At 20.9% G+C, this 18,133-nt stretch overlaps 1 protein-coding gene across 12 annotated transcripts in view; it reads right to left on the bottom strand.

Moving 5' to 3' along the window:
* Positions 1-8,576: 8,576 nt before the first annotated feature.
* LOC129616063 (MAGUK p55 subfamily member 7) overlaps positions 8,577-18,133 on the bottom strand; it is a 65,477-nt gene continuing 55,920 nt past the window's right edge. For 9 of the 12 annotated variants that reach the window (XM_055531518.1, XM_055531520.1, XM_055531525.1 and 6 more), the window contains 8 exons: positions 15,743-15,874; positions 12,210-12,239; positions 11,551-11,718; positions 10,607-10,789; positions 10,362-10,506; positions 9,528-9,815; positions 9,096-9,439; positions 8,577-8,861 (listed from right to left, as the gene is read on the bottom strand). In XM_055531518.1, coding sequence (XP_055387493.1) covers positions 8,685-8,861; positions 9,096-9,439; positions 9,528-9,815; positions 10,362-10,506; positions 10,607-10,789; positions 11,551-11,718; positions 12,210-12,239; positions 15,743-15,874 — 1,467 coding nt within the window. In that variant the 3' untranslated portion in view covers positions 8,577-8,684. The remainder of the gene's footprint in view (positions 8,862-9,095; positions 9,440-9,527; positions 9,816-10,361; positions 10,507-10,606; positions 10,790-11,550; positions 11,719-12,209; positions 12,240-15,742; positions 15,875-18,133) is intronic. The other 3 variants (XM_055531529.1, XM_055531523.1, XM_055531530.1) reach the window with 3 other exon arrangements.

The raw sequence follows: 18,133 nt of genomic DNA, 5'->3' as shown, positions 1-18,133 counted from the left end.
ATAATTAAAATATTTCATTTTATTACGAATATTCTTTTGCACGTTAAAATGAATTTTTTTCCCCTTTTCCAAGTTTTAAAATTTTTTTGTTACTAATAGTTTCAAGTGCGGGAATTATTTATTTTATTAATTATTATTAAGTACTTACGCATATACGCATTTAATTCGCTTATTGCTGTATTTACGTATTTATGAAGGAATCTCATAATTATATAATAATTATATAATATAAAAGTCTAAAATTCAAATTCGACAATTTATATTTCGAATGAAGAGAAAAAAAATGCTATTCGTCCTATTATAAATTTTAAAATATGAATTTCTTATTTAATATGAAATTAGTTTTTCAAATTTTTTATTTGAAATTGTGGAAATCTTACAATAAACTGTAATTAATGTAATGGTATATAATATTATGTCCTTTATTTTGGTCCTTTTAATAAAATGCATTTTAGATTGTTAATTAAACATTTTTGTAATAATATTTTTTCTAAGTATTTTAAGGTGTAATTTAAGAATTACAAAAAAAAATTATTCAAAGTGAATAAGAAGGACGTATTCAAATAAAATTTTTTAATAGTATAACTTGTACAAGGATTTCCAAGTATGTATATGTCAAATGCTTGTAATTGACATTAGTAATGAATTTCATTTTGTTATTACGTCATTATGAATTGACGTTAGTCATTGTGTCATGACACAAGTTTCATACATTCCAATTTATTTTGACCATTTTAGTTTTTTTATTCTTCTAATAAGTATTTCAAATACAAAAATTTTTTAATTATAGATTGTTGTCATTTACAATGTATGTGATTGACATGTTTTTGTCAAATAACATATTTGACATACTGGGAAACAAACTAAATAAATTTTAGCCCGCATTTGGAAAATATTTACATTATATAATAAGTTAATTCTTTATTTATGGTTTTTGAATGTGCAAATATTTGTTTTTTTTTTTTAATAATATAATTTACACATTTTTGAAATATTATACATACAATAATATAATTAAAGAGAAAATAAATATATGCATGACAGCATGTGTATATGCATGTATGTATATATCATTTATTACTTTATAATTTTTGAAAAACTATTATGAATATTTTATCACAATAATTTGAATATTTTTTTTTTTTGAATAGTAGTTTATTTTTTAAATAATTTTCTTTTTTTTACAATTCCGCCATATTTGTTTTATAAATAATGATAAAATATTTTCTTAATTTTTTAAAATATATAATTAATTTTTTTTTATTGTGTTTTTTCATTATTATATTTTTTTTGGCTGTTAAATTAGGCATCTAAGGCGAGTATAATTTTTTTTTTTTTTGAATTATTGAACCACCATCATCTTTACGAGTAAGAATTCGTAACTTCAAAATTACAGTTATGCAGTATTGGTATATACAGTTATACACAATTCAGCAATTGCAAATATTAAATAGGGTGAATTGCCTATTAATGCCGTGCCAATTACTGCAATTTTTGAAGTCAGGAAATATTCTTTTATTTTTAAATTTATATTTTAAATTTATTTAATTAATTTTTTCTATATTAATTAAATAAATAATAATTTTTTTTTTAATTAATTTTATTACAATTATATTTTAAAGCTGATTTTGTGTTTTGTTTTATTTTTAATTTTAAACGTTTTAGTTTATAATTTTTTTTTTGTGTTTCAACAAGAAATTCATAATTTGAGAAAATAATTATAAAAATTTTAAATAAAAAATTGTGTGTTTATTAATTTTTAGCATTTATTTATTTTTTTGGGTTTTTTTTTAATATTTTTTTTATATATAAAATTTCTAAGAAGTGCATACATAGGGTATTTGGATCATGTGATTTTTGTATTTATTTTTTAAATTTATAAGCAATTGCTTTTGTTTTTAATGTTTTTTTATATTTTTTAGATTGTTTTTAAGTGCAAATCTACTATTTTTTTTAATAATTTATTAATAATGATTTTTTTTCTTTAAATTATCGAAGCTGTGATTTTTTTTTTAAATTGAATTGTGAATTTGTATATAAATTAATACAATATATTTATATATAAATATAAATACAAATTTATGTACATAGAGTGTGAAATTAACAAACAAAAAAAAAGCATATTTTATATACTTGCAGTTTGTTTTTGTTTTTTTTTTTTACATAATTAAATTTTAAAACATTTAGAGTTTTTTGTTTCAATTTCTTAATTTTTTTTTCACATTCAATATAGTTAAACTATGTGGTTAGTAACTATTGCTATATAAAAGTTTCTCATATTGGTTTTTCTTTTTTTTTTTTGTAATTTCTCAAAAAATTTATGAATTTTTACCTTATTTTTTTAACAATTTATATTTTTTATTTTTTTTTGTATTTTCTATAACTTTTAATATAAAAAAATAAAATCTTTGTAAACTTTACATACACATTTTGTTTTATTTTTTTATTTTGTATTACAGTTTTGGTTTTCTCTATTATATATTTTATAATCATATTTGGATGGGTTTGATTACATAATATTAATTTGAAAAGTACTCGTATATATAATTAAAATAATATATAAAAGTATGTTCCTATATATATATATGTGTACAATATAGGGAAAAGAAATAAATAGAAAAATAATTAATAATATAATATTAATTTTTATTTAATAATACGATAATTTTTTGATAATTTCGAAATATTTTAAAAAAATTTTAAATAAAAATTTTTAAAATTTGTAATTTATAGCAAGTCAGGACTTTAATTATCTGCAATTCGGATTACTCTAATAGATATCGTGAAAGTGTTATTTTTTCGTTAAAAGTTAGTAAATTAACATTATTATAGTAAATACAAACCAATTAATACAGAATGATTTGTGTCTATAATAATAAGACATAATTATAAATCGTGTTACAAGATTTCATGTATACTCGTATTCGTGTATCACACTCTTTTATTCGCCGAGTGAGAAAAGAAAGTGAGTAAATAATGAATGATTATACCATACCATTATAATTTTAGTATAATAATCGTAATTTTCGAGTGGGAAACTTAGTTTTTCCGTATTGCGTTTTTCTCAAAATGTATACAAAATTTAGTCACAATTCATTCATTTTGCTTTTCAACAGTGACTCTAGCTCAGTTGGTATTTTGAGAAAAATTACAAAATTTCGAATGAAAAAATGAGTAATATTATTGGAGAAATGGAATATGCATTTAACAAAACAAAAGAATTTTAGTTTAAAAGTGAATAAAAAACAAGGTGAAAAAATCTTGTAATTGATAATTAATAATAACATAATTAAGCTTTAAAATTTATACGATTAATTTAATATCGTATAACTCAGTTGGTATAATTTACTTTATACTTATAGAATACGTCTTACACCACTGATAAAAGTTAAACAAAAATTAAAAATTTATGGTATTCTTGATATTTATTTCATTACATTGTTACTGTTATATTATAATTGTGTTATAGATTATTAATAATTATATTATATAATTATTATATTTCAAAACTTAATGTTTTTGCTGGAAAAAAGTTCTGTTCCATATTTGAAGGACTATTTTATAGGCTCGCTATTTTTAAAAAGTATTTATAGAAAATATTTTAGAATAAGTAAATAAGTGTTAGATTAAATATTTTAGAATATTTTAGAATAACAACAAAAAAACGTAAATAATAATTGGGTAATTATATTATTTATTTATTAAATAATGAATTGTAATTATAAAAGTTTTATTGTATATTTATAAATTAGCATATGTGGGTTATAGTTTTCTTTTTAATTTTATAATTAAAGAAAATTATGAGAATAATTAATATGAAATATTTATTTTTTTAGGAAAAAAATTTTTTAATATTTTATTTTTCATTAAAAATTATTTTTTATAATGTTATTTACATGTTTCTTATATAAATATTGTTATATTGAATAATTATTAAGTAAAAACAAAAAACAAAATAATAAAATAATAATGGTATATTTATAAATTTTAATAAAATTTCTAATATTCATACTATATATATATATATATATATATATTTTAATTTTAAATAAATCTATTATTATTTATACAATATTATTTTGTATTTTTAACTATTGTCTTTTAGGTACAAATGTTCAATGTTATATGGTTTTAAATGTTAGTAGTTGTGTAACTATACATATTTTAATGCGAAATATTTATATATAATAATTATGTAATTACATTATGTATGTTGCTTTGATTTGCAAACATCATTTTTTTTTTGCTGTGTACTTTAAAATTGGATAGTTTTTTTTTTTTTGAAAGCAACTTAAATCCATTCACAATTTCAAAATTCCTTTGATAATGTCAATAGTTCGATTTTGTAACTTGGGTTGTTGGCTAGGACTTTAAAACCGAAATTGAGACAATATTTCATTATTATTTGAAATGCAATCAAGTCACTTTCGAAATAAATCATCCAATTAATTTTAATTTTAATATAATTTTTAAATGTTTTTATATGTGTGGGTATAATTAAATTTTTAAATGAATTGTTGTTTTTATTTTTAAAATATTAATCATATTTTAATAAAGAATGTAATTTTAAAATTTAAAGTTATAAAAATTTTCTTCCATATAAATTAAAAGTTAAAAGAAAGTTCCTTATTCAGCTGAAAACAAAAAAAATTTTTTTTTATTATTCAATAATTTTTTTTTAGTATTCAATTGAGTATAATCAGAAAATTTAGTTAATGGATAGCTAAAAATTTATTTTGTTGTGTCATTCAATATTTTTTAATTTCTTTGAAATTCATATTTTTCGCATTAAATCAAATAAATACAGAAAATTTATTATTCGTATTTTAAATTTTATATTTTAAAGGAATAATAAAAATTTTTTGTTTCATAAAATAAAGCAAATTTTAAAAAGGAAAATATTTTGTTTTCTACTATAGTAAAATTATTTTCTTTATAATTTCAATTCCTATCAGTTATACATTCCTTTAACATAACATCTAAATATAATTTCATTTTGTTATTTAATGTTATATGTACACAATAAAATTATATTTACATTAATATAATATAATTAAATTTTGTAAAATAGATTTTAATTTAAGATTTCATTTAAAAGAAAATTATTGTAAAAATTAAATAATTACCTAAAATAATAAATTTTAAGGATAATTTTGTAAAATATTTTATGTCTAATATATTTAATAATATTCAAATAAAATAATATATATAATATAGCTATAAAGAGAATAAAGTGAATAATATATCAAAAGTATAAGATTTACAAATTATAAACTAAAGGATTGAATTTTCAAATTTATTTTTATATATATATATTATAAGATATATTTCCGAATATTTACATATTATATAATATATAATAAATATCACTGTTTAGTATATAAGAATATTCAAATATATTTAACAATTCTTATATGAGCTCTTCTATGTCCAATAACTATAATTGAATATATTTTGTATAAATAAAAAAAAAATTATTGTGAATTTTCAGAAAAATTTTCAAATACAAACTCAACGTAATACTCGAATTGAGTAAAAATTAATATTATACTCGAATAGAAACAATATACATTTAATATATAAATTTTGTGTATCTTAATTAATGCTACATGCGACAGAATATTAGTTTGTTTATTTACCACTTTCTTATATTTAAAGAGAAATTGCCGCGCGTCAATTTTTTGGCAGACTTCATATAAAATCTATACTCGTATTATGTACTATTTATTATGAATTGTATCAATCATTTGTCGCACGTTGCATTTAATTAGGTATAGAAGTTATTATGTAGTTTTATGAATAAATTGACAATTTCAATTTACTCATAATTATTTTAAAATTAGTCAATATTAAGTTCTTAGCAAACTCGCAACAAATTATGGAGAATTATAAATAAATTTTAAATTTTATTAATATTAGAATAAAGTGTATAATTAATTAATAAATTTAATTAAATTATTTAATGCAATATTAATAATAATAATAATAATAAATTTTTTTCCAATTTTATAATTAAGCAAAATATTAGACCGAATTTTTTAATTCAGTTTTTAAGAGCTCATATTTTTTTTTCTCTCACAGCAAAATTTAAGTGAATATTTTATGGATAGTAGTGATTTGAGTATTTCTTTTATTTTTTGGTTCTTCTGATAAATATTAAAGGAATAATTAATTAATTATCTATAATAAAATGAATTGCAAAAAAAAAAAGTAAAAATAAAAGAAAGAAAAAAATTTTTTTTTGTTTTTTTTTTTAAATTTTTTTTTCTAAAATTTTTATTTAAAATATAACAAACTCATTTTGGGATATGAGATAATTTTTTTTTTTTTTTCATTTTAAAATTTTTATAACAACAGTTTTATTTTTTTATTTTTATTTTAAATACAATATTTTTGCTTTTTCATTTATACAATTTCAATTTGTTTTAATAATTTTTTCTTTTAATTTTTGTGGTTTTTTGTTTGTTTTTTTTTTCTTTTCAAAAAAAAAAAACAAAAAATTAAAGTTTTCTAAGATTTTACAATTTTTATTCTAACTAGAAACTAGGTACTTTGATGCATTTTTTTCTTTTTTCTATTTTTTTTTTTAACTAAATATTTTTCTTTATTTCAATTAAAGCAATTTTTTGTTTGTTTTTCCTTTTTTATTATTAATTAAAAATTATAATTATAAATGGTTCGACATGTAATTTTTAATTTAATTTAATTTCTCTTTCTGATTTAAATTTAAAGCAAAAAATTGAAATGTTAAAAAAAAATGTTTGTAAATTTTGTAAAAAAATTGAATGAAAAATTATTGAATTTAAGATTATTAAAATTTAATTATTCTATATTTCAGTACATATTAGAATTCTCCGCCGAATCTATTGTATATGCAAAACAAGCATTTACAATGAGGGCCGGAAAATGGAGGCGCAATTGAAAACTTGAAAAAAAAAAACAACTAAATTTTAAAAATAGAGAACCAGTGACAAATTGTCAATTTCTGGTTTTTAGAAAAATGTCAGCACCTCACAATTTAGAATAAATTTGTGAAAAATAAAAAGCTAATTTTGTAATAAAATATTTTTTTTTGATAAAATTGATGGTTGAAAAAAAAATCATGTTAAATCGCATTATGCAGCATAATGACAAACAGTTGTAGTTGTTAAATTAAAGATAAAGACTAAGATTTCAAATTTTTGACAACACATAACCTAAAATGTCCAACTTTTGACATGTTATATATAAAAATCATATTAAATATATTTTTACAAATTGTTTAATTTTGTAGCAATAAAACAATTCATAAGGTTAATAATAAAAATAAAAAAAAAAAAAGAAAAATTAAAAATTTTCAAATTTAAAATTTTATTTTAATTTTATTTTGAAAATAAATTTTTTCTACATTTAAAAATTAAAATATAATGTCAACAATTTATACATTTTTGTTTTTGTTTTTTCTACATTTGGTATTTTAGCCGATAACAAGAATATAATAATAAAAAAAAAAAATTAAAAAATAGATTTAAAAAACAAATCAAAGACAAATAAAATTAAAATTTATTTAATTGTAAATTTTATTTAATTTAATTTTTTAATTGTTTTAAAATACAAAAAAGAAAAACTAAATATTCAATTTGATTTTGGGGAAATTTTATTTTGCATTTAAATTTTTGTTTTATGAATTTTTTATACAATTACAATTTAAATTATAGTTTTTCTAATTTTTTATTTTTTTTTTAAATAAATTTTTTATTATTTAAATTTATTACTCATTTTTTTTTTACAATTTTGTTTGGATTTGATTTTTTTTTTTTTTGAAATTTTATGAATTTTACTTATTTTTTTTTTTATTTTTTTCTTTGTTTCGTTTTTTTTGGTTTGGTTGTGGAATTAAAGCAATGGAAAAGGCAAGCTAACATTTTTCTTTTTTTATACTAAATTTTATTTTTAATTTCTTTTTGTTGTTTAAAGTAATTTTTTTCCAATTTTAATTTTTATTTTATAATTTACAATTGTTTATTTATTTTTTTTTTTTTGTTTTTTTGTTGGTTGTCATTGAAATTGATAATATTTTACATATACATATATAAATTTTTTTTTTTTGGTTTTTTTTTTAACAATTTGTTATACAGGATTTCTTAATTATATTTATTATATTTTCTGTAATTTTAAATGAAATGAAATGTTATCGGTATTTTAGATACAATAATGTTAATTAATCTTGATTTTTATTTTAGTATAAGTGTTTTTCAAATGATTTCAAGATGATTTAATAATGTGTTTTTCAAATGGTTTTGGTTTAGTTCTATGGTTTTTGGTTTGAATATTAAATAATTTTTTTTTGGTTTTGGTTTTGAATATATAAATTTTTAATAATATTTTTAAGTATAATATTTAAAAAAAAAATTATTTTTATTTTTACTGAACAAATATTTTTTTTTTGTTTTCAATTAATTATAATAATTTTTTATTTTTTCTATTTTTGGTATGAATATATTTATACAAATTTTTTAATAATATATTTATATTATTTTATATATATGAATATATGCATGTATTAATGAGAAAAAAAAAACATTAAATTATGTATATTATTAATATTAACAAAAAAAAATTACAAAAAAAAAACAGAGAAAAAATTAAACATAAAATTATAAAAATTATACAAATAAAAAAATGACTTAAAACAAAATCACACTTTACTGCACCCAAGTTGCTGGTGCCCAAAGTGGTTCTGTTTCAGCTCGATGAACACAATTAACTAATTTTTCTAATGCATCACCAAGTTCATTATTGATGATTCCTTCATCAAAGAAATGCCCATAAAGAAAATCAATTTTTTCAGCTGATTTTATCATATCTTGGAATTCTTCATCCTAAAATAATAAAATAAAAACTTTTAAAATTAAAAAATAATAGCAATTGTGATTTTAAAAGAAAATTTTTGTGATTATAATAAAAAAATTTTTAATATGACATGAGTTTCAGTGAAATTTATTTAAATTTGATATTAAATCAACCATTTGGTCTTGCAAATATATCCGAACTTTTTTTTAAGCAATTAAATTTATTTTATAACAATATTATTAATATAAAAATTAATAAATTACCGTAAAACCTCTTGAATTTGTATCATCAAATGTTGATTTAGCACGTGCTGCTGTTCTTGTCGCTTTTAATTCATCAAAATTTGGTGGTTTTATATGAATAATATATGGTTTTAATTGTGCTGTTCGGAGGGCTTTTATTGCTTGATAATGTGGGCTTAAAATACATACACAATTAGCATTTACAATTGATTTAACACTTTCAGCTGATGTTCCATATAAATGTCCTTTATATTCACCATGTTCTATAAATTTACCATTAGCAATATCAGCTTCCATTTTTTCACGTGAAACAAATATATATTCACGACCAGGAACTTCACCTTGATGCATTGATCTAGTTGTATCTAAAAAAAAAAAAAATGTATATTAAATTTATTTAAAATTTAAAATATATTATTTAATGGCAAAGAAATAATATAATACATATATTACATGGAACTGGACTACGATATTTTTCCGGATCCCTTGCAATTAATCTTCGCTTTAATTCATTCCTTCCAATGCCGGGCGCTCCAATTAATACTATTGGCCTATAAATACCAGGACGAGGATATAATTTGGCTACTTCTTCATAGGTGGCTATCATTTCACGATCAAAATCATCATTTTCATCTAAGTCGTACATAATTTTTTTAGTTTTTGGTCCACGACATGTACTATTACTATTTAAATTCGGGGAACCAGGTGGGGTAGTACAAATGGATGCACAGGAACCATCAGCTTTTGATGTTTTTTTTTTGTTTTTATTTAATGTTTTTTTTACATGATTAATATGATTTATGATGTGATTATATTTATTTTAGTAATTATGTTAATTGTTTTTTTTTTTATTTAAGTGCGATGACACGATTATTTAAAAATGAAAGTACATTAGCGAAAGATGTTAATAAATTCAAGTTATGATTATTAATTGCATAATTTTTTCATTATATACACACACACAATTGTAATTTTATGTCGAGAAGTTTTATGATATTTTATTAAACATTTTAAATGGCAGATGATGATTATTTTATACATTATTGATGATGACCATTTGATTATGTGGAAGGAATTAATGATTATTCATGTAAGTACGTATATGAAAATAGATAGTAAGGGAAATTTTAAGAATTATAAATATTTAAATGATTTTTAGTTTAGAGTTTTTATATTATGTTAGGCGGGTTCTGGTTATAGATTGGGACTAAATTAAAATTTGATTATTAAGGAATCTGATTTTTGTATTGGGAAATCATTACAAAAATTAAATTTTTTTCAACATACTTTTAGATTCTGCATTAGTATTTGTAGCTTCTTTTTGCGTTCTTTCATGAATTATTCGTCGTTCTTGTAATGCTCTACTTGGTATAAGTCCAGCACGTGCAGTCCTTTCAGATTCTTTACGAGCCTGCCACCAGTATCCATCATCCTATAAAATTTTATATATTAATGAAAACTAGTCTTAATAAATCTATGATACAAAACTGATTAAACCAAAATGCTATTTCAATATATCAATTTTAGTTTACCTGTGCTACTATATGTAAAATATCTCCTCGTTGAAATGCAAGACCCGCTTCTTTACATGGTATATATGGATCATTTTCTGGATTATAATCAAAATATGCACGTACACGCACTTTACTCTCTCTTTGACCTGATTTACCATCTGATGGTACTAATTTAAATGTTATTGTTCCTTCGGAATTTTGCTGTCCATAAAATAAGAATTATTTTTATTTTGGTCAGAATAAAATAAAATTATTTATAAAATTTTTTATAAATTTCAGTTCCAGGAAGAAATAAGTTAAAATGTGACACTTTTTTGTAAAAATAATATATAAAAGCGTTTGGCGTTCGTATTCCAAACGTGTAACGGTATATGTAAAAATATTTCCAGAAATCTTACGATATCCTTTCGGGTTTCACATGAGGTATACATTTCTTTGAAAAAGTGGTTCGAGTCCGCATTGGATTTAAACATAAACATGACATGTATTAAATTGTAGATTTTTTAGTGGAACGAATTGGGTAACGGAATATCTTTCCAGGGTCACCGCAATTATTCGCGATTTCTTGTAGCATTTCCGCTTATTATATTTCTGTTCCAAGTATGAAGCTGGAATTCTCTAAGGGAATTGGACAGCAGTTTCTAAATGCTTAGAAAACCCCGCTTTAAACAATTGCGACGTCGGACAGAGAGTATCGGACAGAATGTGTATGGTGGTTTCATTATTGCCCACATAAAACCTTCACAAGGGGAGCCCGACTTCCCCAACTTATGCAGTCGATATTTTATTGAGAAGTAAAAAACCTATTTCTACTAAACATTACAACTTCGTGTCCCGCCAGTAAAGGTCGCATTTCGCTCCAGAAGGAAGGGAGGCCTGCACATATATTTTAACTTGTATATAAGAATATTAAATAAAAAATGTTAACATATTTATTGTGTGTAATATAAAATGAGACTTACAAGAATGGTAAGAACATCGCCTGGTGTTTTACCTTCAACATTAATACCATTTACTTCAATTACTTCATCACCAACATGTATAAGACCAGATCTATCAGCAGCACCGCCATGCATTATTCTTGCTATAACAATTTTCCCTGTTTCTTCATCAGTTTTAATTGTGGCACCCTGTAAAATAATATTTTTTTTGTTTTGAAAACTTAATAAGTTTTTTGCTTTTAACTTTTTAAAAATTTTAATTTATAATATAAGGATAAAAATTTAAAGAAAATTTTTGGTTTTTCTTTTTTTGGAATAATAAAAATATAAAAAGGTGCAAACACAACACAGACTATAATATAGTAATATAATAATAAAATATTTGTATAAGAAACAGGGTGCTTATTAGATAAAAAAAGAAATTACTTAAATTTTTGTTTTTTTTTTGTTAAAAAAAATTTAAGAAATTTTTATATTTTAAAGTATAAATTTAAAGAAAAATGTTTTTTTTTTGGAAAATTTTTAGAATTAAAAAATATTTTTAAAGAAAAGTAAAATTTTAAAATAAGAAAAAAAAATTCTAACATAAATAAAATGGGCCTAAAAATATGCTTAATTTTTTTTTTTTGAATTTTTTTTTTTGCTTGGATTACTTTCTGCACAACGATAATTTTACTTACAACAATTGGTTCCGCACTTATTGCTCCTGACTAAATTTTATGTCAAATGCAGCAAAGTAAGTTATTAAATAATTATATAAATAATTTTGAATTTTTTGTTGTTTTTTTTTTATATGAATTTGTTTCATTAATTTTCTTAAAACTTTTATTAAAATAATTTTATTTTTTTTTTTAAAAAAAATTATATTTTTAAAGTTCTTGAATAGTTTACCAATTTTGATTAAAGAGAATTACATATTTCATAAAAAGCATGTCGTTTTATGAAGTATAATCTCGTATCGCATATAACACCGTACAACGGCAGTAAATTTGTACAAAAATTGACTTTTTGATTGAAACGAAATCTGGCGAGTAGTAGCAACATTTTTATATTTCAGAGAATTACTATAATCATTATTATTATTATTATTAATTTCGTAAAACGAAATGAGTTGTCGGAAATGTACTGCATGCATAATAATGATAAAATCGAATAATTTTTAATGTCCCATCAACATTTTAGAAATTTCGAGTTACGCAGTATATGATGTGGTATTTTTAATATCGCTGTATCTGTACGAGCGAGTTTTTTTTGAGTAAATTAAAATAAATTGAAAATGAAATTGAAATTGAAAATTTTTATTGCTTCTATACTAGTTCTTTTTTATTATTTTAATTTTATTGCTAAAGACAAAAATAAAACATGTGTTTCGAATTTCAAATTGTTTAAGAAATTATATACAAAAACGCATACACGTATGTATGCATAAGTTCAGATAATTGTCAGATATTTTTAAAGGGTGATTGTGAATAATTAAGAAATAGGCATATGAAATTTGATTTGTATATGACTTATTCATTAAAATACATTATGCATGAAAAATATACATTTCGTAATATTATTATTAATCTGTTATAAATAGAACATTATTTTTTCATTAAATAATATTATATTTGATATATCTTTAATTCAAAAATTGATTTTATATTTAATTTAAAATTCACAATTAAAATAAATTTTCAAGAACATGTCTTAATTTTAATAATAAAAAAAATCTCGCTTTAAAAATATAAATATAAAGTATTCTCTTTAATCAAAGGCTATTAAAATATAATTTTAATAACAAAATATATTTGTATATATACATATATAATATACAAATATATACATATATATGTAAACATATTTATAAGAGATATGAAGTGAAATTTTTTTTTGTTTTGAGATGAAAGTAATAAAATGAGAAGTATTTTGTTATACGAAAACCAAAAAAAATACTTTTCTAATAAAATATAGCAATTTTAATAGGACAAATCAGGAAACAAAGTTGTATACAATATAAATTTTTTCGAAGATATTTAATTAATTTTTATATTATGGTTTTCCTGATTTGTATCTAATTCGTATAGTTAGAATTAATTATTGTACAATACACTTTTATTTCATTATACCTTATATTAAGTCTAGACTCCATTTATTAATTTTAAAATTCAAATATGCAACTTTTATGATGCAAAATAAAATGTGTTAAAATCATTATTTAAAAATAATGTATTTAAATGAAAATAAAAGTAATCAAAGAAATGTAATCAAAAATTTATGATTATAAATAACTTATATTTGTCTAATTAGTTTTAGAATTTTAATTGCATTTTATTATATGCTAATTCAACCTGATTATATAATTGATAAGGGTTATAAAATTGGACAAAATGTGTAGTTTAAAATAAAATTTAATTTGAATAATGCTATTAATTTATGAATTAGAAAAAAAAATACTTAAATGTACCTATATATTAAAAAAAATTTTTTTCTTTAATAATTTTTTGGTTTTCATATAAATCAAGATTGAATTATTGAATAAATACGATCAAATTAAGAGTATTAAAAATAAATAATAACATAAAATTTCTAATTAATTATAAAATTAAAATCGCAAAAAAAAAATAGATTAAATAATGTAATCACATAGTAATCATGTTGTAAAGGTGATGAGAAAAAAAAGAATGAGAGCAGAAAAAGTTTAAAAATTTTTCTATCAAATTTTTATAAAAAAAAAAAATGGTTTTTATTAATTGATTAATAAAGTCAATGTAAATTAAATATTAATATTAAATTGCAAACATAAATCAAAAGTTTTGTTTATTTTAAATATTTTTAAAAAATTGTGTTTTTTCAATTGTCATCTGTCATCTGCCCCCCTGTCAAATGTGAACTGACAGCTATCCGGTGTCGCCTTTCACCTGCCAAATTTCAACTGTCGACTGGGAAATGTCACCTGTCAACTATCATGTGTCAAATGTCATCTGTCATCTGTCAAATGTCACTTGCCTTCTGTCACTTGTCAAATGTCATCTGTCAAATGTCACTTGTCAAATGTCATCTGTCAAATAACACCTGTCACTTATCACGTGTCAAATATCATCTATTAACTGTTAACTATCAACTGTTACCTGTTACCCCCTCCCCGACTATCGGTAAAAGATCAAATTGCAAGAGCTAAAACTTAAGTGTTCCAATTTATACTGAATATTAAAGTTTCACTCATACTACACGGATGATGTGTCAATCAAAATTTGAGTAATTAAATTACATTGACCATTATAATTTATTTTTATCTATTCTAAAATACTTATTAATATAATAATATACTTGTTTAATTAATATGAGAGTTTATAATTAAATATAATAAAAAGTCATAAACAAAGTTATAAAATATAAATATTATAAAAAATAAATGATAAATGTGTTGTATTTAAAATTTTTTAAAATGATTGAATGATAAACTGATTATTATTATCATAATAGTATAGTTTTCATATTTAAAATTGGTAATATTTATTTTAATTAAAATTATTTATTGTTGTTTTTAGTGAAAAATCATTCTCTTTAAATATTATTCTTAATATAAAATTTATTATTTTTTCTTTTTGTAAATATACAATAATATTTTATGCAGATAAATACTAATCAGGTTGTTTCACATAAGATATTTATGGTTTGTCGAGTAGGGGGATATGGGTAGTCAAAGTCGAATTTTAACAAACTCAGAAATTTAATTTGGAAATAGTGTGTTTAGCTTAATAATTATTATATATTGAGCAACTGATTAAATGTGGTTGACCGTTCCCGTAATTGAAATATTGAACATCAATACTTAAACATAAAAACTAATGTTACATGCTCCGCAAAAATTTGATCTTCACGACAACACTGAATGTATTCCTTTAATTTTGTACATTGTTAATGAAAACTTGTTAATTTAAATTGATTTGGTGTTACATTTTTTCTGAAAATTACTTAAATCTGTAGAGAGAAGCATTAAAAAATTCCATTCAGAATTTATTTTGAATCGAATTATAACCTTAATTTAATTTTGACTTCCATTTTCTTTTCACCCCTTTTAATAATTGAACAGTTAAAAATCTTATGTGAACAATAACCATTATAATTAGTACACACACACACATATTGTAGTGTGTAATAGTATTTTTAATATGCGTATACAAATATCATATTTTTATTATAATTTTGGAAATTTAATTAAACTTACCAATGGTTCATTGCTTTTAACTAATTGAACAATTTTTATTGTTTCTTCATCTTCATCCATTTCCATTGGTATTTCAGGGAGATGTGGATAAAAATCCTTTTGAGCAATAGCATCATGGGCAAATAATAAGCTCTAAATATATATTATATATTTTGTTTATATGTGGATGTGAATAAGTGCAGTATATTGAAAATTGAGAGCATTATAAGAAAATAAAAAAAAAAAAAAACAAAAGAAAAAAAAAAGGATTAAAAAAAATTAAAAAAAATTAATTATTCAGTTTGGCATCAATTTAACTTTTAATTGAATTTAATATTATATTATATATGTAAAATATAGTTAATATGTGTATATGCATACGACGTGCACATTTTGTCAATATTTATAAAAAATTCAATAAAAAAGTTTATAATATAAATTATAGGGTATCCTATTTTTGCTTTGATAAAACTAACGGAGGGGTTTTTGAAATATTTGAATTTGCTTTTAGGGTTTTATGGCACCTGCCTAAATCTTGCCCCTCTATCGGTGATATAAGGGTGCAAGCCACAATATCAAGTTTCTACAATGTCAAGTTCTATAGAACTTAAACAATCACCCCTATGCGTATGCATATATACATATATAATAATTATACAGTTTCTTTTTATTTAATTACAAATAATTAAATAATATTTTTGAATATATGAGTGGTGGCACACACAATAACCAAAAATATTAAAATTTAATTATAATATTAAAATTTTTTCTTCATAAAATTCAATTAGCCCCAATAATAAAATGAACTTTCGATAAACATAACCTTATACCTCAAAGGCCCCTTAATCTTATGCAATTTTTTTGTATATACATATAACTAGTTATCACTAACTATTAAAAAATTGTGGTTACTTTAAAATTTAAAGGCTTTTATTAAAATCAATGTAAATATGTTTGTGTACAAATTACATTTGTAATTATAATTACTGTTAATGCATTTGTATTAATTTTTTTTATTAAATTTCCAGTTAATTGAAATTAATTGATTTTAAAAAAAATTTATAATTTAATTACGATTTTCTGTTGAAATTTAATTAATTTTGTTTTTTTTTTTTTGGAAAATTATTGCTTACTGAAATTTCTCATATGTCATCAATTATATATTAATTATGTATATTGTATATATATATATATATATGATGACTTTTAATTTAATTAAAATTCATAATCAAAAATGTGATATCAATTAAATGAGAGTTTATTTTGAGAAATTAATATTAATATTTGTGGTGCAAAACTATATTGTTTTATAAATTGATAATTAATTATAAACTGCATAGTACAATATAGAAAAATCTTATATATAATTTATTATAAGTTAAAATAAACGAAATTAATATTTCTGTGGCAACTAGGCAAAACTACTTAAGTTAGATTTTGTAGTTTTGAATGTAAAAGAGGTTTAAAAATTTAAATTTTACTTCGAATGTATTATTTTATGTGTTTTAAAATCTGAATGTGGTTATGACGCGTCATAGCTTAATTGACAATATTATAAAATAGAATGTTAATATAAAATTAATTACCCATATATCCATATTGAACAAGTACAACCATGGGAAAGTTAGAATATATAAATTGCGCATAAGACCGATTCTAACTTATGGTCTAGAATGTCGAGTAGATATCTCAACAACCAAGCGGCTACTTCGAACTACTTGTGGTTAATAACTGGTAAAACTCTCTTAGATTGAGTAAGAAGCGCCAACTTCAGAAAACAATTTGATGTGTAAGATGCAGTTTATTGGGCTAGACCGTCTTTAACAACACACCACAATGTCATTGTGTTGATCCTATAGGTCATTCTCCCTCTGACTCTCTAAAAAGACGGCGAGAGTGCTGGACAAGCTAATTCGAGGAAGGTACTGTTTACAACTGGACGTAGTTTTATAAAAAGAAAAAGAAGAAAACTATGACAGGCTAGTTACCAGTCTTGTAGTTGTCCAATAACTTATGAAATTGAGGCTTGAGTTAAAAGTCGAACGGAAGACTCTAATGCTCTCATGTGGAGTAAGAAGAATAAAACCCAGTTAGTTGTATCATCATAGAATGCTTGTTTAAAAATAAAAACGGAACTCAAGTTATCTGTCAATAGAGATTATTGCAAATTTTCGAAATCATATTATGGACATGTTTTTCAAAAAAAAACTAATTCGTCTAAATTTTTTATGAAACTTTAATTTCAGTTCAGCTTAGAATTGTCCGAATTAAACCAGATTTTTCTCGATACGACAATTTAAATTTAAATATACGACAAAATACTTGAATACCATATATAATATCACTTTTGTGTTTGAATCAATTTAATCCAGTATACCATTTAATATCTTAATTTCGCGTAAAGTTCGAACT

This window comes from Condylostylus longicornis, unplaced genomic scaffold, assembly GCF_029603195.1.
Source record: "Condylostylus longicornis isolate FDR11 unplaced genomic scaffold, ASM2960319v2 ptg000162l, whole genome shotgun sequence".
Lineage (NCBI taxonomy): Eukaryota > Metazoa > Arthropoda > Insecta > Diptera > Dolichopodidae > Condylostylus > Condylostylus longicornis.
This window is presented reverse-complemented; position numbering and strand designations above follow the sequence as displayed.